Source organism: Mya arenaria, chromosome 7, assembly GCF_026914265.1.
Source record: "Mya arenaria isolate MELC-2E11 chromosome 7, ASM2691426v1".
In the NCBI taxonomy this organism is placed as follows: Eukaryota; Metazoa; Mollusca; class Bivalvia; order Myida; family Myidae; genus Mya; species Mya arenaria.
Genome location: NC_069128.1, coordinates 23,633,542 through 23,660,075, shown reverse-complemented (window position 1 = coordinate 23,660,075; position 26,534 = coordinate 23,633,542). Strand labels below are relative to the sequence as shown.

The following is a 26,534-nucleotide window of genomic DNA, read 5'->3' as shown; positions in this document are numbered from 1 at the left end:
GACAGAGATTTGTCAATTTTTTATACAAAAATAAGCATCATCATCTTCGAAATAATTCAATTATTCAGCAATAAAGCCTCGTGAAAAGAATGCTCCTGTTGAAAATTGTGAAAAGGACAACAGCGCTTGTTAAGGCCTGACTGTGACTTATTTATTTTTGACTTGGGGAAACTACAGAACCTTCATATAACAGCAATTACCGTAAAATATTCTGTACAATCAAATGCACTTCAAATAGAACATTAACGATTAACATGCACACACCCCCCCTCCAATTTTTTTTCCAAGTTAACTTTTACCAAAATTGGAATAATAAACAAATAAAATGCACCATTTCATACTAAAATTTGTCTTCAGGGGAGGGAACCCTGCAAGTCCCCTCTCTACAACTAAACCACATGCATTTTGGTTTTGAGGGAGCTTGGTGCATGTAAAAAGTTGCATCCCCTCTAAATTACGAAATCCTGGACCCACCCATGATTATATTCATAATTATGCTAAAAGCTGTTCTGCAGTTTTACTTTAATCACATGCCGACATCTCCTGAATCCACGGGCAAAACAAAAAAACAGCAAAATGCAAATTTCATGAGTAAGTCAATTTACAGACACCAAAAAATGTGCACATCATTTTCCGGAAATTCTGCAGCAGGCTGGCACTATTGCAAGAAAAACAATTAAATTCTGGAAACTATCACTGGAATACTCATTGAGCTTCTAGGCTTCCTATATCCATAGCTGATTCAGCTAGTGTTATCAAATATTTAGATTTCCCCATCTCAATGTTATATTATGTTTATTCTGTTGTTATAGAATCTGATTTTAAGCAAGATAATGAACTCCTTTTCTTGCAAAACCAGTGCAGTTAAAAAAAATATCGGTATCGAAATACTTCTCCTACATAAGCCCTGGGCTCATAGTCATTAATTTTTTGAGAGTGACGCTCGGACTCAGAAATGGATATTTAGTTTTGAAATAAAATAACAAATATTTGATATCATTTTTTAGGATACGAGATATGCATTAATTGGTTATTTAAACCTGCTATGTGGAACCATTATGTTCAGTAACAAAGTATCCACCCATCATTAGTAATATTACAATTAGGACGATTAATTGCACTTTCGAGTCTGGAGTCTAAAACTCAGACTTAAATATAAGTAAATATGCCAGGCTTGGGCATATCAGCAAAATAATAAGGCAAAAACAACAACAACTTTGCTTCCAGTCTTACCCATCCAAACCTATTTTTTCCTCCCAACCCTACACTTTTTTTTGCATTTTGATCCATATGTGTGATTTTTATAATTTCCTAAATAAGAGAAATTATTTGATTGACCATGTCAAAATTTGACTATTCTATATTAGGAACTTCCTACAATAGTGATATACCCTGATATAGGTCAGTTTGGAACAGAATCCTGGTTTTCCAAAAAGAAACGCTATATATATCCATGCCTATATGAACCTACCCTATTTTCTATTTTCCTCGGAGATGTTAGACTGGAAACAAAGAATATTTTTTTTGGCCTTAACGGGTAAATGCTGGAAAGTACCAAGCAACTTTTAAATTTAAAAGGTTTTGATACTTACTGCGGCATTTAATTTACCCCACAAATTACTACAGTAGCATCCATTCTGTGGCTGCCCACTCTCCTAGACAATTATTAACACATACCCCGACTTTAAATAAAGATTCTTGTATCTTATATCTTATCAACAATTCAACGATTATTCAAACCTATGGGCATTGTTTGTAAAACATATTATGAGTAGCAATCAAATGCATGTGAACAAAGTTTGATGTGCAGGTCATGACTGGTTTTTGAGAAATGTTACAGCGGTTATAATATGTCCCCTATGAAACAAAACTCCATATCTCATTTTTAGCCTGATTTAAATTTACCTATTATTATTATATAACTTAACATGTAACTCAAACAAATATGAAGCTAATATGCATATTTAAGTATTTGCGCATGACAACCTCCTCATCCTCAGGAAAAATTTAAAGTTACTTTATTTCAAAAACGAATAATTTGCAAGCAATACCTATTAACTTGACATGTTATTTATGTTTAATCATAAGTTAATCATTCCTGAATCTGTAATGTAAACCTGTGTTACCGCAAATTTATGCTGTTTCACAGAGTGTACATTAAAAACAAATATATCACCTCTTTCGTCACATTTTGAATGTAAATAACAGTCACAGATAGGGGGCCAGTTTCTGATAACGTGCTTATTAGTCATTAATGAAACCAGGGGAAGAAGAAACCTATTATTGTAAGTTGCCAAAACGAGAGTGGCAAAAAACCCACCACCAGATAAGGAGCAAATCGACCGAGGTATCTGCACATGTAAGGTGCAGCCAATAAGCTTAGACAACCATGAAATTTATAGCCTTTTCCCAGGGTGTACAATTGAAGCCATTCATTTGTTTAAATGAATGAAATGGTTCGATATATGGTCTGGCACCCGATTGGTTTAAGCTATGTTAATGTCGGTGTTATCCTTAAAATATATCTCCGATCAGACCATACTGAAATAATGGGATTACCATGAATAAGGAGTGCCTTTCTGTGATTATTTTCAGCTGTAAATCTATCTCCCGAGTCGGACCATTTGCAGGCCACTACATATTTTTTACTTCTAAATATAGTCATAAAATGATTTAAGCATGTAATTTATATCATTTGATTCTATACATTTATACATCCATTTAAATGCACAAACTCTGTTATCCATAAAAAGACTTAAAATACAACAGAGTGGTTATATCTACCCCCTGAAACTTGCAATTAAAATTATTTAAACTCATTTATATTTTTTCACAATTTATAATGTAAGCCCCTATTTGAAACTGTCAACGGTTTAATGAACTTAAAATACCCACCCTAATTTACACAAAGTCATACTTTTGTATACCATGAAGTGTCAAGTCTTACAAACTAACAAAAATCATTTCAACTAAGAGTTTCTTTTCAGACAGACAGACATATCAACAAATCAATCTAAAAAGATCAACCCATGTTGTCAACATACTTAAACAGCTAAAATTACTTTACCATATTTCTTCATGCAAACAACCTAATATTGTGTTTTTTTTATAATTGGTCAAACTTGTAATATTGAACTCTACAAAAAGCAAACATTTTCCAACACTTCACTGATTCACTAATAACTTTTTGTAGGAACCAGATAAAACAAAATCAGATTCGCCAGGCAATTTGCTTGCATTCAAAACTGTTTATACATCTTTACACAGTCAGAATGACCTCCAAGAGAGACCTTGACCTTCCAGTAATTGTAAGGAACCTTGACCTTTCAGTAACTGTAAGGAACCTTGACTTTTGAGTAGATATAAGGAACCTTGACCTTTAGGTAGATGTAAGGGAACCTTGACCTTCCAGTAGATGTAAGGGTACCTTGACCTTTCAGTAGATGTAAGAAACCTTATCCTTCCAGTAGATGTAAGGTACCTTGACCTTCCAGTAGATATAAGAATCCTTGACCTTCCAGTAGATGTAAGGAAACTTGACCTTTCAGTAGATGTAAGGAACCTTGACCTTTCAGTAGATATAAGGAACCTTGACCTTTCAGTAGATATAAGGAAACCTTGACCTTTCAGTAGATGTAAGAACCTTGACCTTCCAGTAATTGTAAGGAACCTTGACCTTTCAGTAGATGTAAGGGTACCTTGACCTTTCAGTAGATGTAAGGAACCTTGACCTTTCAGTAACAGTAAGGAACCTTGACCTTTCAGCAACAGTAAGGAACCTTGAACTTTCAGTAACAGTAAGGAACCTTGACCTTTCAGTAACAGTAAGGAACCTTTACCTTTCAGTTAAGATCATTCACATTTCAATGACCCAAAATTAGTGAACAGTTATCATGAAAATGTTGAAATTGGTGCAATCATTAGAAGGAAGTGGTATCAACAGTCTGATTTCTTGACCTCTAGCCCAATTTTAAAAAGCCATTAACATGCATTTAAAGAGCAGATTCATATTACACTGGATATTATATGTCATTTTATATATTAGTGGGGTAGAGTTAACATCCATTTCAGACAACAAAATTGTATATGACAAGTCTGATAAGTTGAAACTTGTTAAAAGCATTATGCTGATTCAGGGGAGGAGGAATAGCTAAACCAACATGTGCATCTATGAGGTCCAGGGGGTATGTTCCTCCCAGTACAGGGGATATGTTCCTCCCGGTCCAGGGGGTATGTTCCTCCCGGTCCAGGGGGTATGTTCCTCTCGGTCCAGGGGGTATGTTTCTCCTGGTCCAGGGGGTATGTTTCTCCCGGTCCAGGGGGTATGTTTCTCCCGGTCCAGGGGGTATCTTTCTCCCCAAGAATGTTTCTCCCGGTCCAGGGGGTATGTTTCTCCCGGTCCAGGGGGTATGTTTCTCCTGGACCAGGGGGTATGTTTCTCCTGGACCAGGGGGTATGTTTCTCCCGGTCCAGGGGGGTATGTTTCTCCCCAAGAATGTTTCTCCCGGTCCAGGGGGTATGTTTCTCCCGGTCCAGGGGGTATGTTTCTCCTGGATCAGGGGGTATGTTTCTCCTGGACCAGGGGGTATGTTTCTCCCGGTCCAGGGGGTATGTTTCTCCCGGTCCAGGGGGTATGTTTCTCCTGGACCAGGGGGTATGTTTCTCCTGGACCAGGGGGTATGTTTCTCCTGGACCAGGGGGTATGTTTCTCCTGGACCAGGGGGTATGTTTCTCCTGGACCAGGGGGTATGTTTCTCCCGGTCCAGGGGGTATGTTTCTCCCGGTCCAGGGGGTATGTTTCTCCTGGACCAGGGGGTATGTTTCTCCTGGACCAGGGGGTATGTTTCTCCCGGTCCAGGGGGTATGTTTCTCCTGGACCAGGGGGTATGTTTCTCCTGGACCAGGGGTTCTATTTCTCCCGGTCCAGGGGGTATGTTTCTCCTGGTCCAGGGGGTATGTTTTTCCAGTTCTAGGCGATTTATTTCGTAGAAAACTTCAAGGAGTTATAAGGCACAAACATGCAGGGACAACACAAATATTAGTAAGTGATCCTGTTGATTCAACAGATTTGATGCCAGCTAGTGCATTCTTTTATAAGGGGGCTCCTTAGAAATAAGTGTTATGAGAATTTTAATAGGCTTCATTATGACATTTTGTGCAAGCACTTCAAAAACCCATCAGACTAGATTTTCTGTGTTTATCTCAAGAAATGAAGGATACCCTTGAAGATCCACTTTGTTCAACATAATCAAGTTGTTCTTCTAGAAACAACTAAAAAATGCTCATAAATAATGGTGTGGTAAAATTTTGATGAAAATAAATCCTCATAAAGTGTTTCAGACTAAGCGCTGTGTTATCAAGTTAAGATTGGACTTCATCAGAACATAAATTTTCTCAGAATTGTTAGATGTACATATTTCATTATTGTAGCAAAAAAAGAGTAGCAAAAGAAGACTATCAGAAAAAAAAATATGTTTTTTTTTTTTTTTTTTTTTTTTTTTTTTTTGGGGGGGGGGGGGAGGAAATTCAATAAAAACCATGTGTGATATAAAATTATACTCACTATATTAAAATTACAAATTCATATTTTTTAAGAGTTTTTCTTGCATATTATTCAAGTTTAAGATAAATTTCAGTCTATTAAATATGATGACAGTATGATAAAATACAAGACATCCATCACTTTGTGGAAATGCAGCTACCCTATTGTTGCATCTGTCTAAATGCAGCCTCCCTACTGTTACAATCCGTGCCAATCACAGGATCAGGTGTCATTATAGGGTGTAGGTTTTCTGGGCTCTACCAATTCAACAGTGTGATATAAATCTCTACCCCACCATTCCATTGTGTGTGAAAACCTTATACCCTACTATTAGTAAGTTAGACCTACAAACACATCATCAAAAGATTTATGTTTTTTACATAATCCTGCTATTTAAGCTTCTCTTTTGATCCCAAAACTTGATGGAGAGGTTCATATTTTCCTCCAGTATACACAGGTGGAAGTGCTTTGTCAGTTTTGCCATTCCTTATTTAATTTACAGCATATTGTTATGACATACAGTATGTAATACAAACGTTTCAGAGTAGGGTAAGATAGTGTGTTAGTCGGTAAACAAAATATTAAATGTACATCAAAATAAGGCATTATTTCCATACACTGCAAGACAATATACCCAGCTAGAGCGATAGCCAACTATCTTCAACACTCAGGGCATAACCAGGGTCTAACGTTAGACGGGTCTTAAGTTAGGGGTGTAACCTTTTGACTTGCAATCTCACAGAACCAAAATTTATTTGGTTTAAAATATGTTTGCAAGAAGGTTTGGGGCTAAATTTTGACACACAGGGTGCGACTTCCCCTTGATTCGCTATTTTTCTCTTCTTCTTTTTCAGTTAAACAAGATTAGCTAACTCGACAATAATTCCAGCCAGAGTTATGGGCCTTGCTGCTCAAGCGCATATTTCGAATTTTGATGTTCTGTTTTGATCGACTGAAAATCTTGGAACAGTTTTTGAAGTATGTCCAAGGCTAAATGAAGCAGATGGCAGAGTCAACAACATCCGTTCTTCCTTTTTTCTGGGAATAAAGATGAGATAAAAATGTTAAAATGAATCATTTTTCATGACACTATTCAATAGCAAGTGTTATGCTGATCCGTACAATAAGAGTACAACAAGTAAATTGTTTTCTCACACTTAACTAAGAAGGAAACTCAAATAATCATTACTGCAAGGGTTAAGATGACAAACCTGAAGAAAAAACAATGACACATCAACGGACAAGTATAAAATGGAAGAATTCCTAGAATTCCAGTTCTTGTGAAATAACTGCATCATGACTTAAAATCGTGACTGTTACAAGATTTCAGCCGGATTCGGATTCCAAATCCTACGCAAAATTACACATTAGCATGTACAAACACTTTTTGTGAATGAGAAATTAAAAGAAGTTTTGCATAAACAGAGGCAAGAGTTTGTCTTTGATATCTTGTACAAGGTTCATTCGATATTTTCCAGACATCCAATGTAAACATTTTTATACAGGTATTCCAGGAAGTCATAGCTAAATGGACCCACCTTTGACCGGATAGTAGTAGTATTTTTTCCATTTTTATAGCATTTAATTGTTCTGCCCTTCTCATAGGTTTTCCTGCAGCTTCTACAGGTATTGAGCACACTGCCTTTGATTATTTGATGGTTATTTTTTCATGTCCATTTTAACAGGTATATTGACAAGGTTGCCATGGTCGGATTACCAGTGTAACTATGATACCGGGACCAGCAACCTTGGATTCTCATTTTTTTGAAAAATTCCTAATTAAAATTTACTCCTTTGTTTTGGGATCATTTTCTACCATGAGTTTGATGAAAGAAGATCTAAAGATTAAGTGGGCGGGGAAACTTGATGTGTCTGTTCATTTTTGTTGCACATAAATAAATATCAAATGAGTATAAGGGAGGTCTATGGAGAGATGAGAGTGAAAGAGTTCTAAGTGTCCTTGAATAATGAAGAAGATAGTTCTGTCTTGTTCCCAACTCCTGATACTGATAGTGATCATGTAGTGTCTTTTTTCTTCTTTTTATTGGAAATTATCTCTTTAACTTTCAGAAATTGGGCGTGTAGAAATTATGTCAGAATCGATGAATCTGCATGAGGAACATGTCAATTATATAGACACAATTGCGCATCAATTTTTGAACCATAGATGCGCTGTAATGATATTGGTGTACGTGTCTATTAGTGATGGCATCAACAAGTGCGCCCCGTTACAATTTGGCAACCAATACAGAATTATTAAGCTGCACTTCTGAATGTTTAACCAGAGACTCAGAGAACTTTATTATGGTTATAGTACACTATTAAATAAAGCCCATGCAACAAAATGTAAAGCAGACAATCATAACAAAATAAGACTGTCAGTAAATCAGTAAACAAGTAAAGATAAAAACACCAACAAAACTAAATAATAGATGATACATCTTAAAATTATTGTTCATTTATTATAACAACCTATCCACTTGAGCACAAATAGAAAATATTACAAACATATTGATGCTTATCTTAGCACTTTGCAACATCAATAAAGACACTCAGACAAATTCCAAAATAGTTCACTGAGATTAGGAGACAGGCCATTTTTCAGGAATTATTAAGTAGAGCAAACGACAGCTGACCATTAAATTACTGTCATAACCTTCAATGATTTTTTTTTCTATGGAGGTTGTAACCCAATCTCATACTTTATTTTCTACCTTATTCTATAATTCAAATAAAATGAGTCATTTTTGTGTTCCAGTGCATACCTATTTATTCCAAAATTTGAGCTTGAATCTGCTGTCCATGCAATTCTGCAGTCCACCAGTCCATTATGAGTCCCAAGTAATTCATAAAAATGTTATAAAATTCCCTAAATAGACTGCATGCTGTGTGAATTGGTATGTGTAGTAAATTTGCAATTGTAATTGATGATGACAATATCTTGAAAAAAAATCCATCGAAAAACAGACAAGCTAAGATCACAGTAATCAAAATTGAATGCGATGTGTTTCAAATGAACCTTATACTTGTTCAGACCCCTGGATGCTAAGTTCACAATAGCAAACATATTATCTAAAAAATATGAAACTTCTCTCTAAACTATTTTAACATTCAATTGCCATTAGCGCAACCTTTTTAATAATGATCAGTATCTGATGTGCAGACCTGCATTTAGAGAATGTTTGGAGCATGTTGGAACAGAGGGTGAAAATGTTCTCATTATCATTACATAATTTCATTCTTGGTTCAATATTTCATTACCATTTCATCTCAAGTACATAATGAAGCAATTAACCGAAAACTGGTGAACATAACTGCTTATCATTCATTGTGTATGTGAAAATTCAAAGTGCCATTATGCACTTGAAGAGCCATTATATACAGTTAGCGATACTTTACCCAAAGATGGGGGCGGCATGCACTGCAGTGGGATATCTGACAACCGAAAGATACTTTAAAGGGACAACATGCACTGCAGTGGGGGACTTCAGACTGTGCCTGATGTCACAGACAGGCTGGATTCAGACTTTTCATTATATGTTAATGGTATTGCTAAACACTCAAATATGCCTGTACGCTGCTGGAAAGCAAGTATATCTGTATCACTATATAAAATATATTGCCGTATGTTAGTATCACAATTGGGATAATGTCTGTATCGCTCCTGCCATTGCAGGCATCAGACGATGCACCTGTACTAACAACAGCAACCAAATATTTGTCTGGATGTTTTTCATGAAGTAAAACAATGATTGTATCATGTGTTTTATTGTGATTATATGTTGGGAGGAGAGGAGTAATTGGTCATAAAATTTAATTTGAACAGATGCAATTAATTGCCTGATGCAGGCACTGTTTGGATGCAATGAATCATGCAGCATTTCTTGCCAATATTTCTTTTTAACAGACATTGTGTACAAAATTTGTTTCACAAAATTTAGATTATCAGAAAAAAATACAATATTAGAATATAGAAGGTTAAAACGGTACTTTCTGGCATAAACCCTGTAATCCTATCCCAAAATTTTGGAAGAATTTTCCTTTTATCATTACTATTGAAAAATGCCTATTTCACCAATACTGAAAATACCATGGTGAATATGCTACACACATTTTTACAAAACCTGGACTCGCTCATTATCACATGTCAATTAGTGTTGGGGTGGTCTCAAACCATTTCTCCCTTTAAGATCATCTATAACAAGTTACATAATTATTTACTCACAAACCTTCTGTAGACTCATAAACTGAAAATAAAACTTGGGATTGTTCACTTTGTAGGGGCTTTACAAACAATTCTTCAATCCTATACCCTACTGTGCAATAAAATTGTAATTAAAAAAACACTGCCCTAATGAACTAATTTGTGAGTAAGCATAAAATGAGCCATGATTTGATAGAAGGCTTCTTCCACCTGCTATTGTAATGAATATCATGAATTCAATGCCAACTGGTATCAAAGCCCCCCAATTATCCTAGTAATTAATACTACAGAATGCTGCAAACACTGATACACTCTCATGATGATGTAATTACACCCATTGCGTCCATGCAGCAAATAGAAAGTAAAAAACAAAACAAAAACATAACATGTTTACACTATAAAGTGCATTTCAACCACTTAATACGGTATGATTTTTTTTATCAATATTTGTTATACCAGGTTAGGATGTGGTAAGATTATTCAATAAAGAAAAAGTTACACAAATAAATTCATCAACTGCCAAATGCTAATAAATTCATTAACTGCTAGCTGCTAAATAATTTCATCAACATTCATGAGCGATAATGTAAGGTTTTATAATTGAAATAAAATAAAATGAGGAGACTGTCTGCATTAAGCCAAAAGTACAAATTTGATGTTCTGATACTCCAGTATTAATTTACAAAAGTGCTGGCTTAGTTTAATATGCCACTCATTCTCCTTGATAACTTGAACTATTCACACTCTATACAGTACTTACATGAACTTGCAAATTGTGATATAGAAATCAATTTGTTAAGAAATCCTGATTGTGGTTGTCATGAGTTATGCTTGTGAATTTTCTCAAATTTATGTACATGAAGATGCCTTTGGTCTTCAACAAAAACCATCATCTTCAGTAAATGCAATTTGGGAAATATTGTTTTCAGACAGGGGGCAGATTTTGTCCAACTATCCAAAAATTGTTGGGGAGATACTTTCCGGGGTAGGGATTATGTCTGATTCTGTTTCTCTCAATTAATAAAAGTGGTATAACTTCATCAACATATAGCAATATACCTATGCAAGAATGTTGGATGCCGACTCAACACACAAAGGCAAACATTACAATAATTTCATGTTTTTACACTTTCTAACATCTCATGTTCCAGTAGCTAAATGACAAAAATCTGTACAATGTAACTCTTGGTATTATTTCAGTGGTGTTACTAATCACCTCGGCCATATTGCTCCGGCCTGCAGTGAAACTTAGCAAGGTAGTGAGGCTCGGAGCAGCAAAGCATTTTTCTCTTTTCTCCATATAGAAAAAATGAGTTAGAGACATTTTTATATCAAAATGTTATGTCAATTCCCTCTGGATAAAAGCACCATTAGTATACACTTTCAATTTTTCCATGCCTGCACATGTACATCAATGTAGTTCTGGATACACCCCTGTCAGACGTTCATTATGTAATGCTACAAAAGATTTATCGTTGTCAACCTTGCATGCTTTATAAACATTTTTGACAACTTAAGATGCATTTAATGGTCCAACAATTCCCTTTTTCAACACCACAGTGAATGTGTAAAGCGTTCCTATAAAGCCATTTATAACTAAATACCATACTTAAAGTGAGTCCAAACTTAAAGTCAACTCTTCAAATTTAAGTGATCATATCAACGAACCCTTGTGATTTATCAAAACACTTAATCTGACGATGTTTCAAGGGGCATATAAAAACACTTGTAATGATTTTTCAATTATACCATTTCTACCATATTATATTTTACACTGTGAATGTCTCCTCAATCAGGGCCAATTTTATGATTCTATGACCCAAAACATAATTTATATGTATAACAAAATGATCTTTAATATAAAATGAAACTGCCATGACAATTTAATTACATTTTATGTCAAAGTTTGGGACTTCAATACTCTGGGACAAAAAAAAAATTGTTCAGTTATTATAGTCATTATGTGACTTCACTCAACTGCTAGCAGATCTTATATTTTTCTTTTTATAAAGGAATTATAATAGTGTAATGATGTATCAAAATTCATTTTACGACATTGGGGCCTTAGTTCTAAACAAAATATTCATCTTACCACCCACAGCCAGAAATATTCATCCCACAATAACCCACAGTCAACAGCCAGAAATATTCATCCCACCATAACCCACAGTCAACAGCCAGAAATATTCATCCCACCATAACCCACAGTCAACAGCCAGAAATATTCATCCCACCATAACCCACAGTCAACAGCCAGAAATATTCATCCCACCACAACCCACAGTCAACAGCCAGAAATATTCATCCCACCATAACCCACAGTCAACAGCCAGAAATATTCATCCCACCATAACCCACAGTCAACAGCCAGAAACATTCATCCCATCATAACCCACAGTCAACAGCCAGAAATATTCATCCCACCATAACCCAGTCAACAGCCAGAAATATTCATCCCACCATAACCCACAGTCAACAGCCAGAAATATTCATCCCACCATAACCCACAGTCAACAGCCAGAAATATTCATCCCACCATAACCCACAGTCAACAGCCAGAAATATTCATCCCACAATAACCCACAGTCAACAGCTAGAAATATTCATCCCACCATAACCCACAGCCAAAAATCTTCATCCCACTAAAAGACCTTAATTCAATGATGATACTAATGTGAAACAAATTCAATTATAATAATAGTACAATTAGAGAACAGCTACCCTTCATTAAAATGCCTGACCCACCACCTTTCACACACTTCAGTCAACTTGTAGTGCCCTTAAACTCTCAAATTACCAGTATTAAGGCCACATGTTTAGAGCAGTTCACAAATTTTAAGCAAAAAGGTATTATATTCCTTTGTCAATTCAAGTGTATAACACAATGTTGCATTTAACACTCACCATAGAAGTGATGCTGTCAAAGCCTTTAAAACCCCATGTGCCCTTTTGTTGACTTGGCAAAAGATTTTGATTCGTTAGACAGAATAAATGTCAAGCAATGCCCATTGGCTTGAGAAAGGCTCCTATGGCTTTGTTGTTCTCTATGGGTGATCATAAGTGGTCAACAAAATAGTACTGGTTTTAAATATATAATTTCACAAATGTTTTGCATTTACTTTTCTAATGGTCTATGACTAGGTTACTGTATCCTTGCATGTTTATTTATAGTTTAGACAGTATAAATTTATGCTAATTTAATTAACCTTGATTATGAATACTTAAATGAAAGATGATATTAATCACTTGTGAGTCAGATGTCTGAGTTGAAACTATTACTGCCGTGGTGTCCATTTTTAGAGACCATGAGAAAGATCGACCCTTGGTGGGGATCAGACCCCCAGCCTCTTCAGTGAGAGGCGGACACCTATACCACTAGACCACACCCATATTTAACAAATTGTTGAGCAGACAATTCAGGTTGTTGTGTACCTAGATCATAGTTCACAAAATAATTATGATTTTTATAAGTGATAGAACCTGAAACAATTGATCGTTTTAACAAACTAAAAAATCATCATTTAAAATTCACAACACCAAGCATTAAACTGCAGTTTAGTGTTAACAGGCCATCAAAACAAGGAAATGGAAAACAAGAACTTTTCCATCATGTTAATTTACATATTTAATTATTTTTGCTGTCTGCATCGATGCACTCTTTTATGACCTTTTTCAATAACATAAGACACAAAACACTATAGGCAATAGGAAGGATCTTTACCTCCAAATGAAAGAAAAATGCTCTTAAACATAATTTCATCTTAAAAAAATAAAATTTCTATAAAATACAAGCAATTATTTATGTTTTGCTGCAGTAAAGTCATTAATTTTACAGTGAACCTAGGAGCTAAATTTCTCAAACAGTAAACTCTAAATGAAAATTATTGTAATAAATTACACCCTTTTTACATCAAAGGCACTCTATAACAGGTGCAAGAAAAACATATGTAGCTAATTAATTACTATCATGCACAATGATCTGTACACAAAACCATCAATGATATCAATTATACACCAATTAAACAGTCGAATCATGAAATCGGTTCATGAGTCAAGCTTCTAATTTCATGCCCAACTATTTTAAGTTGGAAAAGAAATATGCCTTTGTTGATTATGTTCATGGTGACAAACAATTTGATACTGTTGACTTAATATTTATTAGGTAAGAACTTAAATCATGGCAGTGAACGATTTGATATGGTTATATTAATTGAACACAATCATAATAAATGAAGTAGTTACATGATTCAAAGTATTCAAAACATGATAGCGATATATTAAGGTCATGCTAAATTTTCTCTTCTGTACCTATAGATGTACATATTGGGTAATGTAGAATTGAAACAAGTCCTTGTACAAATAAAAACCTTTTTCACATTAACTGGTCCATCAGATAATCTATCACATAATATGGTGTCAGCCCTGTATAGATATGAGGTAATACAATTTGAGGGCTATTAGTGCAAGACTGTTGTTACACCTTCAATTTCTATATTAAGTTGCAATCGTGCACCAACCCTGTGATTATTATATCATTCCAGCAGGAATCAAGCTACAGAGAGAGGTCTATTTTTAGCAAAGTGAACATGGAGGTTGGGTTACTAGAAAGTAAAATTGGCCTTTCCAAGTCACTTCCTATCCTCAATGAGATTCATAAGAATACCAAGACTTGTTACTGCTTCAGAAATTGGGTAACCAATGAACACATTTCATTAATATGTCAGGAAGGTATCCTGCAAAATTCTACCAGACAATAGAAAACTGTTTTCTTTCAATCTAGCTCCTCCTGAGAAGGGCATACCTTGACAAAATGGGTCTGAAATCATGCTTTGATACAAACTATTTATTTCACAGTCATTTTGAATTGAATGAAATAACAGATTTTCATAAATCAATCAAATTTCACTGATGATATTTTTGTTATGCAATACATTTTGCAATACATTTTGAAGGTGATACAAATATTTGAAATATTTAAGTTTACAAATAAACTAAGAAACTTGATAAAACATGGCTTCTTGGAAATTGAATTCATCATTAAACACATTCTCATTATTTGCTTGGTAATGAGTAACAATAGTTAGAACAAACAATTAAGGAATGAGATATTAGATCCTTCTTCAGTTAATCATTCTTGGTAAGTTCTTCAACCAATTAGTTTACTGAGATTTCAACACTTGAAGAGAAAGATGAAGTGTAGATGTCAGACTCCCACTAAAGAGATATAAGCATCAAATAACAGCCATTGCATCTATTGCATACTTGTTTGTTTGTTTATTTGAGTTTATCAAGGTCTGCCTGCGCCCATTGGCTGCATTATGGCTTGACCCCGCCGTGACGCCATCACGACTTAAATTGTGTTTAAATGCCATAAGTGACATGAGATAGAAGTGACAGCAATTCGCAGTCAAATCCAGACATTGGAAGACTTGAAGAAACAGAGTGAGATACAAGAGATCCGGGTGCAATACCCTAGCTCTTTGCGAAGAGACCTCTTGGTTCTTTAACGTGCTCGGTGTAAAGCACCGATACACGGGATACAACTTTCCTGGGTTGAACCAGTACTGAGTACACCACATTTCCAAGCACTACCCTTTAAATGCAGAGCGCCAGGCAAGGGAACTACTTGTACCAGCTTTAAACGTCTTTCGGTATGACACGGCCCGGGATCGAACCCACGACCTCCCGCTCAGTATGCGGATGCCTTAACCACAAGGCCACGGAGACGGTATCTATTGCATGCTTTGTCACCATAGGCTTTTATAAGCCAAACATTTGTCTTGGTCAGTTGTCTGCAAACCACCAAATTCCAACAGCACAGCCCCACAGCCCACCTCCCAATTTCTTGCATGTTTTTTTATTCATTTTGTCATTTGATGCTGCAAAATGAAATTTTTCCACCACCATTCTACACTATAATGTTTTCTTTTTCTTTCCTTCTTTGTTTCATCCTTGTTGGTCCTTGATAACAAAAGCTCCTTACCACCAGACACTGATAAGAGACCTATAGGTTTAATGGTTTTTCCATTTCTGTTGATAGCATCATCATTATCATCATCATCATGCCCTGTTGTTCCATGCTCTGTTGCTGTCTATTGTTGTTCTTTCCTGATCATGTGATGGCTATTGTTGTCTCTGCCTGACAGGCCAGCATGTTAAGAGTATCAGGTTATATTTCTGTGTTTATCTTTGCAAGGTGAAAAAATAAAACATCAATGTTTCCCCTGGTCTAAGCATTTGGTAAAGGTCTCACAAGCCAATCCTGAGTGATCAGGTCTGATGAATGTTTGATCTGGCAGAATGTATAACTGTATCTAAAGCCTTATTTTAATTGTATGATTTTTATCAATCCCAAGAAAAAGTAACAATCCGGACCTTTTGAAAAATGCAAAAAAATGTAACCAAATGTGAATTGTCAATTGCTATTCCAAATAATTTGAGTGTGAACGTTTTACATCATATCTTTCTAACCTTGTGAACATACATTTAACATTCTTATCTTTGCAGCCCTCAGAAAGCCAACATCACATCAAATTAAAGCAAAGCATTTAAAAGTGTGGGATGCATTCAGCTTGCTCCATAATAGACATTAACAAGTAATATACAAGGTGGTATTGTCATGTCACTGCTGTTTAAGACATTATCTGGGGGGCACATTAGGTGGTATTACAGGGTTACACTATACAGTCTGTCCAGTGTTAGTCTACAGTGCAGGGTTAACAGATTTTTAAAGCAGTAAATAACTATTCATAAACAAGGGATTACCTATCTAGAAATTCATCATTCAGCACTCTATCCTGACCAAATGTTTCCAAGCAATAGCACTTCAGTATGACATGATGCATACTTCAGCTAGTGTTTATGTTTTCCACATGATGCATACAATTTTAGAACTTATGTGTCATAATAGCATAACAGCTTGATTATACGGCCTCATTTGCCTTTATACATGTATTAGAAGAAATATACATCCATAAAAATGATTGTGATATGTTTGTTCATTACATCCAGTTTTTTTTTCCAGTTTTAAGGGAATGGTGGAGGAGCCCTTTGATAGGGGAAAAATTGCATCATTTTGGCAAAAATAGAAATAAATAACAAACATGATTCATATAATGTTCAACTTGTTTTCAAACCCTTTATTTAACAAATTTATCAATGGCATTAAATTGTTACCTTTGCTAAATGTTTAGAGGTCAATGCTCCCCCAACCCCGGTAACATGTCTTTTAAGGAATTTTTTACCAGGGCAGAAAAGGTACTTTTTCAGATGAGGAACAAAAGAAAGAGCTGGAAAAAACTGAAATCAATCATTAATATTGTTGTAATAACATCATCTTTATTTTCAGAAGTTAACACATTAAGATTAGGTGCTACTGACAGTTAAATCACAAGTTTTCAAGATTTAGAATTTATATCTTCAAAAAAAATCTTAAGTACAAATTAATGTTTCAAATGAGCAAAAAACCCACACAGAGTGTCTTGTGACGCAAACACCTTGTACGCTGTTTTGCAAACATGTTGTTTGTCTTTTGTATTACGATTGTAAAACATCTTTTACACGGTCTGATATTCTGTTCCCTTTATAGCGAAAAAAAAACAAGAGTATAACTCAGCTCTGAATCTTTTCCCCCCACGTATAAAATATAAATTATCATGAAAAAGGAATGGCACAACATTTAGGAAACAGAATCTATGACATGAGTCCATAATTTACCCAGATAAAAATCTCTAGGTAAAGAAATCATGAAATTTCATTCTAAAGAACAAATATCATAAACAACACTCCTCACCACTGTTCTTTTTCGATAGGTACAAATTGGCTCTCAGACACATAGTATTATTTATATTGCTAAAAGGGTAGATTGACTGGTTACAATCTTTTTTGCCTCAGTGTGGCATTATCCAGACACAATAACTCATGATTCAGTCAAACACACATATACCTCAAAACAATAACAGTTTATTGGATGAGGATTCCATCCAATCAGCAGTATATGCACAATAAAATGCCATATTAACATCTTGTTTAAGTACATGCAAGTCAAATATGCCAAATTATTAACATCAGAGCAAAAACTTTGTTGTCCTGGTCAATCTAGGTAATAATATCGATCACTAGCAAAGTTAGATTGTTTAATACTTATTTCTATTAGTTCAATTGCTATGATTTCATCCTCAGGATTCTGATTCCTGGGTAGAGACCAGTACATTGTAATTGTTCACAAGCAATTAACACTCATCCTTCAATTGGAAACATGTTCCTTAAAATAACTACAATTGTTTCTTCTGAAGGACTGGTGTAACTGTAAGGAAGGTTTAAAGCTGTAGGAAATGACTGCTTATAATGGACTCATCAGCCTCTAGCCAACCAATCCTAAGCAATGAATGCCTGTCTTATATAAACCCCTTGTTTGTTTGATAAACCTGTTGATTAAATGTTATTTTTGCCAATTACAATTCAGCAAGAAATTGGTAATCGTCATTGCAGAAGCAGCCAGTGTAGAATATCTGTACCGTATTCTCTCTGTAAAGTCGGTGTCGGCGTCGAGGTTATTTCTGTTAATCATCCATGTAATTTTGCAGAAACACTGTGCAGGAATATTCCAAGAATGCAACCATTAATAAGGTCTATCTTCCCACTGATAGTGCAAGCATTCACTGCTTTATTTATAATTCTTACCTCTAAACATTGTTGGAAACAATTAGCTATTATATATTGACAAGGAAATCCATTCAGTAACAAAACAGGGCATTCTCCCAAGAGCTAATGGTTAATGTCAAAGTTTGTCCAACAAAAAACTTGGTAAATATATTCTGTTATATCAGATAAATTAATGAATTAGCAGGGCCAACCTCTTACAGCATTACAATGTGACACATCAGCTGGATGTTGTGACTGTTAACATTGTCAGTGATAAATACTTCACATATACTGAAGTTGTTGCTCTTGTTCGTATACTGAAGTTGTTGCTCTTGTTCGTATACTGAAGTTGTTCGTATACTGAAGTTGTTGCTCTTGTTCGTATACTGAAGTTGTTGCTCTTGTTCGTATACTGAAGTTGTTGCTCTTGTTCGTATACTGAAGTTGTTGCTATTGTTCATTGTACTTCTTTTTACTGATGCACTGTCAATGTAAGTTGTGTTTAACAATTACTGCTGATAAGAAGTGTTGCTGATAAAACTGTTGCTGATATTACTTCTGATATTGGTTCTGATAATATCTGCTGATATGGCTATTCATGATGCTGCTGCTTAATGACTCCAACTTTAAACAATTATTCATTAACTGCATTCATGCACATTCCTTACTGCTTCAACTGCAGCAAGTTCACTTTCAACTGCTACACTAATGCCTGCAGATACACTATTAAACAAATACCATAGAGGATGCTGCTGAGTGTGCTGTTTCTACATCAAGAACCATCATTCATCTTGTCTGCTGACACTGCTACTTTCACAAGTATTAACTAATAATTTTGCTTCAACTTACAAGTACCGTAATGATAGTTTAATTTGATTTTATTCTCCTGCGTCATCAGGTGTGTCTTGTCCAATGTCTGTAAGGCATTCATGATTAACTGTTTGGCTGCTAGACTGTGTATCTGACAGTACTATTGCATGTGACTTAAGACTCTCTCTTTTTTAACATTACTTTAGAACTTATCTACAAGGCCAATCTTCTTCAGCATCTTATACAAACCAGGTCACATATAATGATACCAATAACCTAATAGCGTTTGTGTATGTCAAGAATAAGTGTTCAAAGTGACAGTGGGAAGTGACATTATAAACAAGAATAGCAAAATACTAACAACAGTTTCCTAACATAACTGTCAGACCCAGTTGAAATGAAGCCAGAACATTACTTAATTCTTGGCAGAGATGTACTTTTCACTATTGTTTTTTGCATTTCATAATTAGTATGTCACTCACTTTCCACATACCAACATCATTCTTAATTCAGAGGTTCGTTTCTCATGCAACATTTTTTCATGTAGCTTTTCTTAGATCTATTTCCTTCAAACTATTGGCAGAGACAAGATAATTGTTTGTCTGCCAATTCTCTTGAACAGTGTGTGTGACATGATGTTCATCTTGTACAGAGGTGATCTGATTAAAACAATTACAGCGATATGTGAATTAATAATGAAATAATTTGTAACAAATGAAAAAAGAGGATAATCATTACAATACTTGACCAACTTAGAGAACCTTTGTCTTTTCAGGAAAGTACACAGAACACAAAACACAAACAAGTACCAGTTACAGAAGGACTTGTGATGTGAAATTCTTTTGTGTAAAAACTTTTAATTTATTCCTAGAGAATCCGTGATCATATTGATAAAGTAACCTGAGAGTTAACTGCATACATTTCAATGACAATACTTTTGATTGGTGCGTGCATTGGTTAGCACATTTGCTCCTCGTCTAAGCATCCAGGTATTGAAAAGCCTGCCTGCAGGTTGCATGTGTGTTTGGTTTGTGGTTATGAATGTGCGACAACAAAGTGGGTTTCCTTCAAGTTTTCCGGTTTCCCCCACATTACAAGACAACACTTTCGTGAAACATGATGCCAACCAGAGTTATAAATATAATGTAATAACTTGTTTCCCTTGTTTCAATCTAAAAGTGCAAACTTTAAATGCCCCCACAGTAAATGACTGAATGTTCTTCGGGACTCACGAAATGAGGAAATAGTTTAAACTTGTCTATAACTTGCAAGGCAAATGACTGGCAAATAGCCCAGTTTTGCGTTGAATTCAGAATTAAGGACAGTTATTTTTCACTTTCAGCAAATATTTGTACTGTCACCGACACTAACAAAGACGCACATTCTGCATTTCCCACATACCTGAGACTGGTGTTTACATTATAAGGTCGCATTGCACTAAATTACTGCATTAATACCTTGCAAAGAATATAGAAGTGTTTTAAGCATTAAGGCTGTACAAACATGATTACAAACGTGATAATATTCTTCTACTTGTTTTCCACAGAGTGAAGAGTTTCTGGAATATTGACATACTCTGTGCAAATTTAAGATATCTTGGACATTTTTTATGTGTTTTGTATCACTGTACAAATTCTTTGCACACACCCACCCATAATGTGACTTAAAACTCTCTATTTACATCAATTAGTAATGTAGATTGTGTTCTCTGATGAGATAAGTATGTTTCACAATTCATGAAGTGATCATGATCAAACTATTTCAGGAATTACTCATGAGCCATTTATAAACTGTTATGTTAAATTCTCCACAGGGATAGATTTTAAAGGCTCATGCAGTTGCCTTGTTTTGTTGGATTACCCAATCATTTAAAGGCAAAAAATACATCTGTAGCATGTATATAGCAATGTCTGTTTGTTTGAGACTGTTCACAATGGCAATAGGTCAACAAGAGGATAAACTTAGCATTAGTCAAGTTCAATGGCGAAAAGGAACGAGAAAATATATGACATATCACAATGCTGATGTAAGATATTCTTCAAATTGACCCAGACTTTCAAGGCCAAAAAAGGGAAAACAATGTCAAGCATGAGGCTGATGACTTTACTTAAGACTCAAGTAGTCTCTTATTCCACTGGCAATTAACACCTACAAACACTTGACGTTTACAATAAGTTCACTTGTTGCACACACTTACGAGGCTTTATTCTCCCACCACTTGAAATCCTCGCATTCCGAGAAGCGTCAACAGGCATTTGTGACGAAATGTATGCTTAAATTCCTGCTCCACTTTAAATCCAGGCATTCCAAGAAACATCAACAAGCAATTGTGATAAAATTAGTTAAACTAGTGATGATATTGCAGAATTTGTCAATAGCAGATATTGATGATACATATTATGACAACACTTATTAAAGTAACTGCATGATACACATTCAGGGGCTGGATATGGCAATCCCAATTTAGTACCATGTCCCTTAAACAGCATTAAATTCAATGTTATGTGATTAAAAGATACATCATGTAACACTTCAGTTTACATACCATGAAAATAGTCTGATTGGGAAACAAAATTAAAAAAGCATATTGAATTTTGCTTATATTCGCTCATGTCCATCTTATGATGGTTACATATATTCAGTACACTCAAAGAGTTACACCCACTTTCCGTTTTCCTCCGCGGATTTTCGCTCCTCGGAGTGATCGAGGAAAGTGGGTCCAACGCATTGAGTATACTTTATTCCATCTGTAGTAACATAAAATCCTTCTGTCCTTACCCGGCTCTATATAAAGTCGATGACTAGCAGCGTTAATCTGGCCAGTAACTGACGCTCGGCACACATATAGACCACTATCAGGCATTTGACTCCCATGGATGATCAGCTCACTGATGAACGTATTGCCTACTCCAGGCAAAGTCAAAAATTCTATACGAGGATCTCCGGAACGATGCTCAACTGCTTGCCCATTTTTAAACCATTCAAAAATTAACGGACTGTCATCTGCGTTTAAAGCAGTGGTAACATTGCATACAAGACTTACGTCTGTGTTTTCTTTCACATTATCAGGACCTGTGAGTCTAACATTAACTGAAACAAAACATGAAATTGGTGACGTTTTTTTGTATACTCTTCTAGAAAGTAGTATTTTCTTTTCCATGCCAGCAGAGAAGAAAATGTCAGCTTTATATATACATTCTCATGCTCATGCCAATCTCAGAATGCTCTGTTGATATCAAAGTCCACTCCACAAGTCAATAAAGCAATGAAAACTATAGGGACAAGACATGGTTTAAAGCTGCAACCATTATGCTTATAAGACTTAGATAAGCCTCACATTGAAAACATTGCCAAAGATTCAAAACCTTCAAATAATGTATAAAATTATGAAACTACTGGGACATCCAATCCTATCAAACAGATGCTGTGATTTAGAAAGTATCAAGCAGACTCTGTGATTTACAAAGAGACAACATGGAAATACTTGTTTTCCTATCCAATAATTGTGTCCATTTCATCGAAATAACCCTTATTCTAAGTATAGTCTCCTAGAATTGTGTCCATTTCATCGAAATAACCGGTATTCTAACTATATTCTCCTGTAATTGTTATGATGTCATGGAAATAACCGGTATTCTAAGTATATTCTCCTGTAATTGTTATGATGTCATGGAAATAACCGGTATTCTAAGTATATTCTCATGTAATTGTTATGATGTCATGGAAATAACCAGTATTCTAAGTATATTCTCCCGTAATTGTTATGATGTCATGGAAATAACCGGTATTTTAAGTATATTCTCCCGTAATTGTTATGATGTCATGGAAATAACCGGTATTCTAAGTATATTCTCCCGTAATTGTTATGATGTCATGGAAATAACCGGTATTCTAAGTATATTCTCCCGTAATTGTTATGATGTCATGGAAATAACCGGTATTCTAAGTATATTCTCCTGTAATTGTTATGATGTCATGAAAATAACCGGTATTCTAAGTATATTCTCCTGTAATTGTTATGATGTCATGGAAATAACCCTTATTCTAAGTATAGTCTCCTAGAATTGTGTCCATTTCATCGAAATAACCGGTATTCTAACTATATTCTCCTGTAATTGTTATGATGTCATGGAAATAACCGGTATTCTAAGTATATTCTCCTGTAATTGTTATGATGTCATGGAAATAACAAATATTCTAAGTATATTCTCCCGTAATTGTTATGATGTCATGGAAATAACCGGTATTCTAAGTATATTCTCCCGTAATTGTTATGATGTCATGGAAATAACCGGTATTCTAAGTATATTCTCCCGTAATTGTTATGATGTCATGGAAATAACCTGTATTCTAAGTATATTCTCCCGTAATTGTTATGATGTCATGGAAATAACCCGAATTCTTCTCCTGGAATGTTTATGCCTCTCCAGTATTCATATTTTAGTTTTCTTTTTCAGAACAGAATTAAAGCATTTGGAACTGAAAAAAAACTACACCTTAAACTATGGGAATGGAAACTGGAACCAAACTTGAGGCCTGGTGACAGGCAATTATTAAAATTGATGTACCTTTAATGTAAATATCACACTTGACCTGTTTATGTATACACTAAATATTTCCCTCTAAAACATGGTATACATGTTTATCAATTTTTGACAATTATTTACCATCCATTTAGTGCGAACATATTGGATGACCTCAGGAGGGTAGTCTGTGTCTCCTTACAATTAAAATCTGTACCAAGAGCCATTGACAAAAATCGTGAGGCGTGAAGAATAGTGTATATCTGCATTTTCAGCTTCATTAATTTTTATACCAGTGGTCCACGAAGGTATTTCATTTTTTCACTTTTTATTTGTCCCATCTCATTTTCGACTTTTTATGTGTTGTCTTACATCCTGTGACAAGAGGCAGCCTAATCTGACGGTGGTTTGTAAAACAATGTAACTTAATAGCAAGGGCTGAAGAGAGATATTTATCCCTTAGGCTGCTGATGGCGATTTTAAAGGCTTTGCAAACAGCTTGGAACCAGACCAGGCACCGAGTAACTCGGCGCCTGGTCAGGCTCCAAGCTGTTTGCCACTCAGTCAATATACATGTATCCCCAAAGTTTTAAGTAAATTGAAAGAAATTTAGAATAAAGCAGACAATATTTTTGAGCAGACGACAATTTACCCAGCATTCAATGGTTAATAAAGTAAGAATTTAATTTTCACTTATGCTGAGTTTGAAGATTTCTACTTATGGCAATTTGAAAATGTCCCTCTTTTTAGTTCGAGTTTTTAATGACAGGAAAACATGAAAAAAACATTGAAGAGTATACAAATACTTTCTTTAATTTTTTAATTTGTTGGAAAATAGCTCATTGCAAGATCAAGCTAATGTTTCTTGTTATCATATACCAGATCTTAAATTCTTGTATCTTGTAGTCCAAACGATCATGTCTCAATTTAAACACTGGTCACATTAGCTTCATTATGATTGTCACATTTGATCCAATTTATCCGTCATCTGAACTATGCCAGCTATGACAATCTACACGGAGCCTCCAATGCAAGTTAAGCTGTTCAAATGTTGACCACTTTATCTAAACCATGAATTGTATCAGTAGGTCCATCTGCCCAGCAATTTAAGCCAGCTATAGTCAAGGATGTTTATGGAAGGACGACACCCTGGTTGAGACTAAGCCCATACAAACAGTTTAATAAGTGTATCTTATCCAGAGTCTTTGTTCTATAATGTCCATATGATAATGGTCTGTCTACTTGGGACTAGCTGTTCCAGGCGTTTTCAATAAGAATTGGCCACTGGCTGAAATGGCACTTGGGCGCTTCAAAAAAAAACAAATTTTTTTTTTTGGTAAATGAAAGTCCCTGTTTGCCACTTAGAATACCTACAAATTGGACTGGTTTAGTTTTTCATGGCGTCACTTGCCTGCAATGCTCTTACGCCCTAGGCAGGAACGAAGTAGAAGTAGAAGAAGCAACCACTTGAAAATGTTTATGAACTTGTATCCACAGAGTGTACCTTGCCATTTGGGGCAGATCAACCCAAACTGATCGAGAACCCTGTTCTGTCTGACAGCAAATGATGACTATATGGGTTGAGCTTGCTTGGGGTACTGAGATTATTACCAAGAATGCTGAGAAGCAAACACATACGCTCGTTAGTTGATGTTTTATCAGTTAAAAGGGGCATAACTTTACAATTATCACAGTCAGAGTTATGGACCTTGGTTTCCGTGTATGCATCATTTCAGGCAACATATGAGTACCAACTTTCACTTGAATTTCTTGAAATTTTTTGAGTTATTGCCAAGCATTATGATGACAATGACACCCGTCAGAGCAATTCAAGGCTAGCAAAATACAGATGAGCTATTTTATAAGAAACACTTTTGTTCTTAAATACAAAACAGCTGAAGACAACTGCAGATACGGGGCAGTGCATTCAATTTTTTAATCAAATGAAATTCCCAGACACAAATTATACAAATAAGGTGACACAACTTTGAAGTGTAAAAGATGCAAGGCAGCCTCACAAGTAACAATCAAATTCTTTCAGAGCATATCTGAAATACCTTTAAACAATGATCATTACCACTAATTAGCTTTTATCAGGTGGCTTTGAAGTCATTGATTCTCATTAAAACCATGTTTAAATGTCTTTTTACCCACAACAGACAAAACCCTTCTCAAAGAGATTCTATGTTAGAGATAGGCTAATGATACCAAATGTCAAAATGGCCTTTGTGCCTCCTCAATGCCCTTTTGGTAGAAGCTGTCTGCTCTAAAGACAATTACCTTTAATCAGCTGTAAATAGGAAATTCAAATTAAGGCCAAAGAAATACACAAGGGTGTTTGTGAAAGAAGAGCACCTTGCAAGGAGCAACTGCCAATGCTCATCTTGTGGTTCTTCAATTGATTAAGGGCCATAACTTGCTTGAGAAGTGTTCTATACATGCTAAATATGAGCTTAGTATCTCAGAGTGGCAACTTGTGTACCAAATTTCCTTAGAATATCTTAAACCCTTTTTGAGTAATGGCCAAGGTCAAAAATTTGCACTGACATCGCCATCGCTGACAACCCTATTTTGTTTCTTTCAAAAACAGACGAGTTAATAAAGTACATATTAATTAATTTCTAATCTCAGACAGCAGAATTATAAGCATGACTTCTTAAAAAAAAACAGGCTTGTTAACATATAACTATATGCACTACAAAAGCAGATTACAGCCTGTTTGCATAATAATACAGGTCCTTAAAACATTTCACCACAAAACCTAACCAAAAATTCTCAAATGGCCTAAACCAAGTTGAATGACAGATTTCAA

At 35.3% G+C, this 26,534-nt stretch overlaps 1 protein-coding gene across 6 annotated transcripts in view; it reads right to left on the bottom strand.

The window, feature by feature from the left end:
• Positions 1-26,534, bottom strand: part of LOC128240915 (collagen alpha-1(I) chain-like) — an 83,593-nt gene that overhangs the window by 42,369 nt on the left and 14,690 nt on the right. For 3 of the 6 annotated variants that reach the window (XM_052957904.1, XM_052957905.1, XM_052957907.1), the window contains exon 3: positions 21,978-22,289. The exons of the other annotated variants lie outside the window; for them this stretch is intronic. In XM_052957904.1, coding sequence (XP_052813864.1) covers positions 21,978-22,289 — 312 coding nt within the window. The remainder of the gene's footprint in view (positions 1-21,977; positions 22,290-26,534) is intronic. 6 annotated transcript variants of the gene reach the window in all.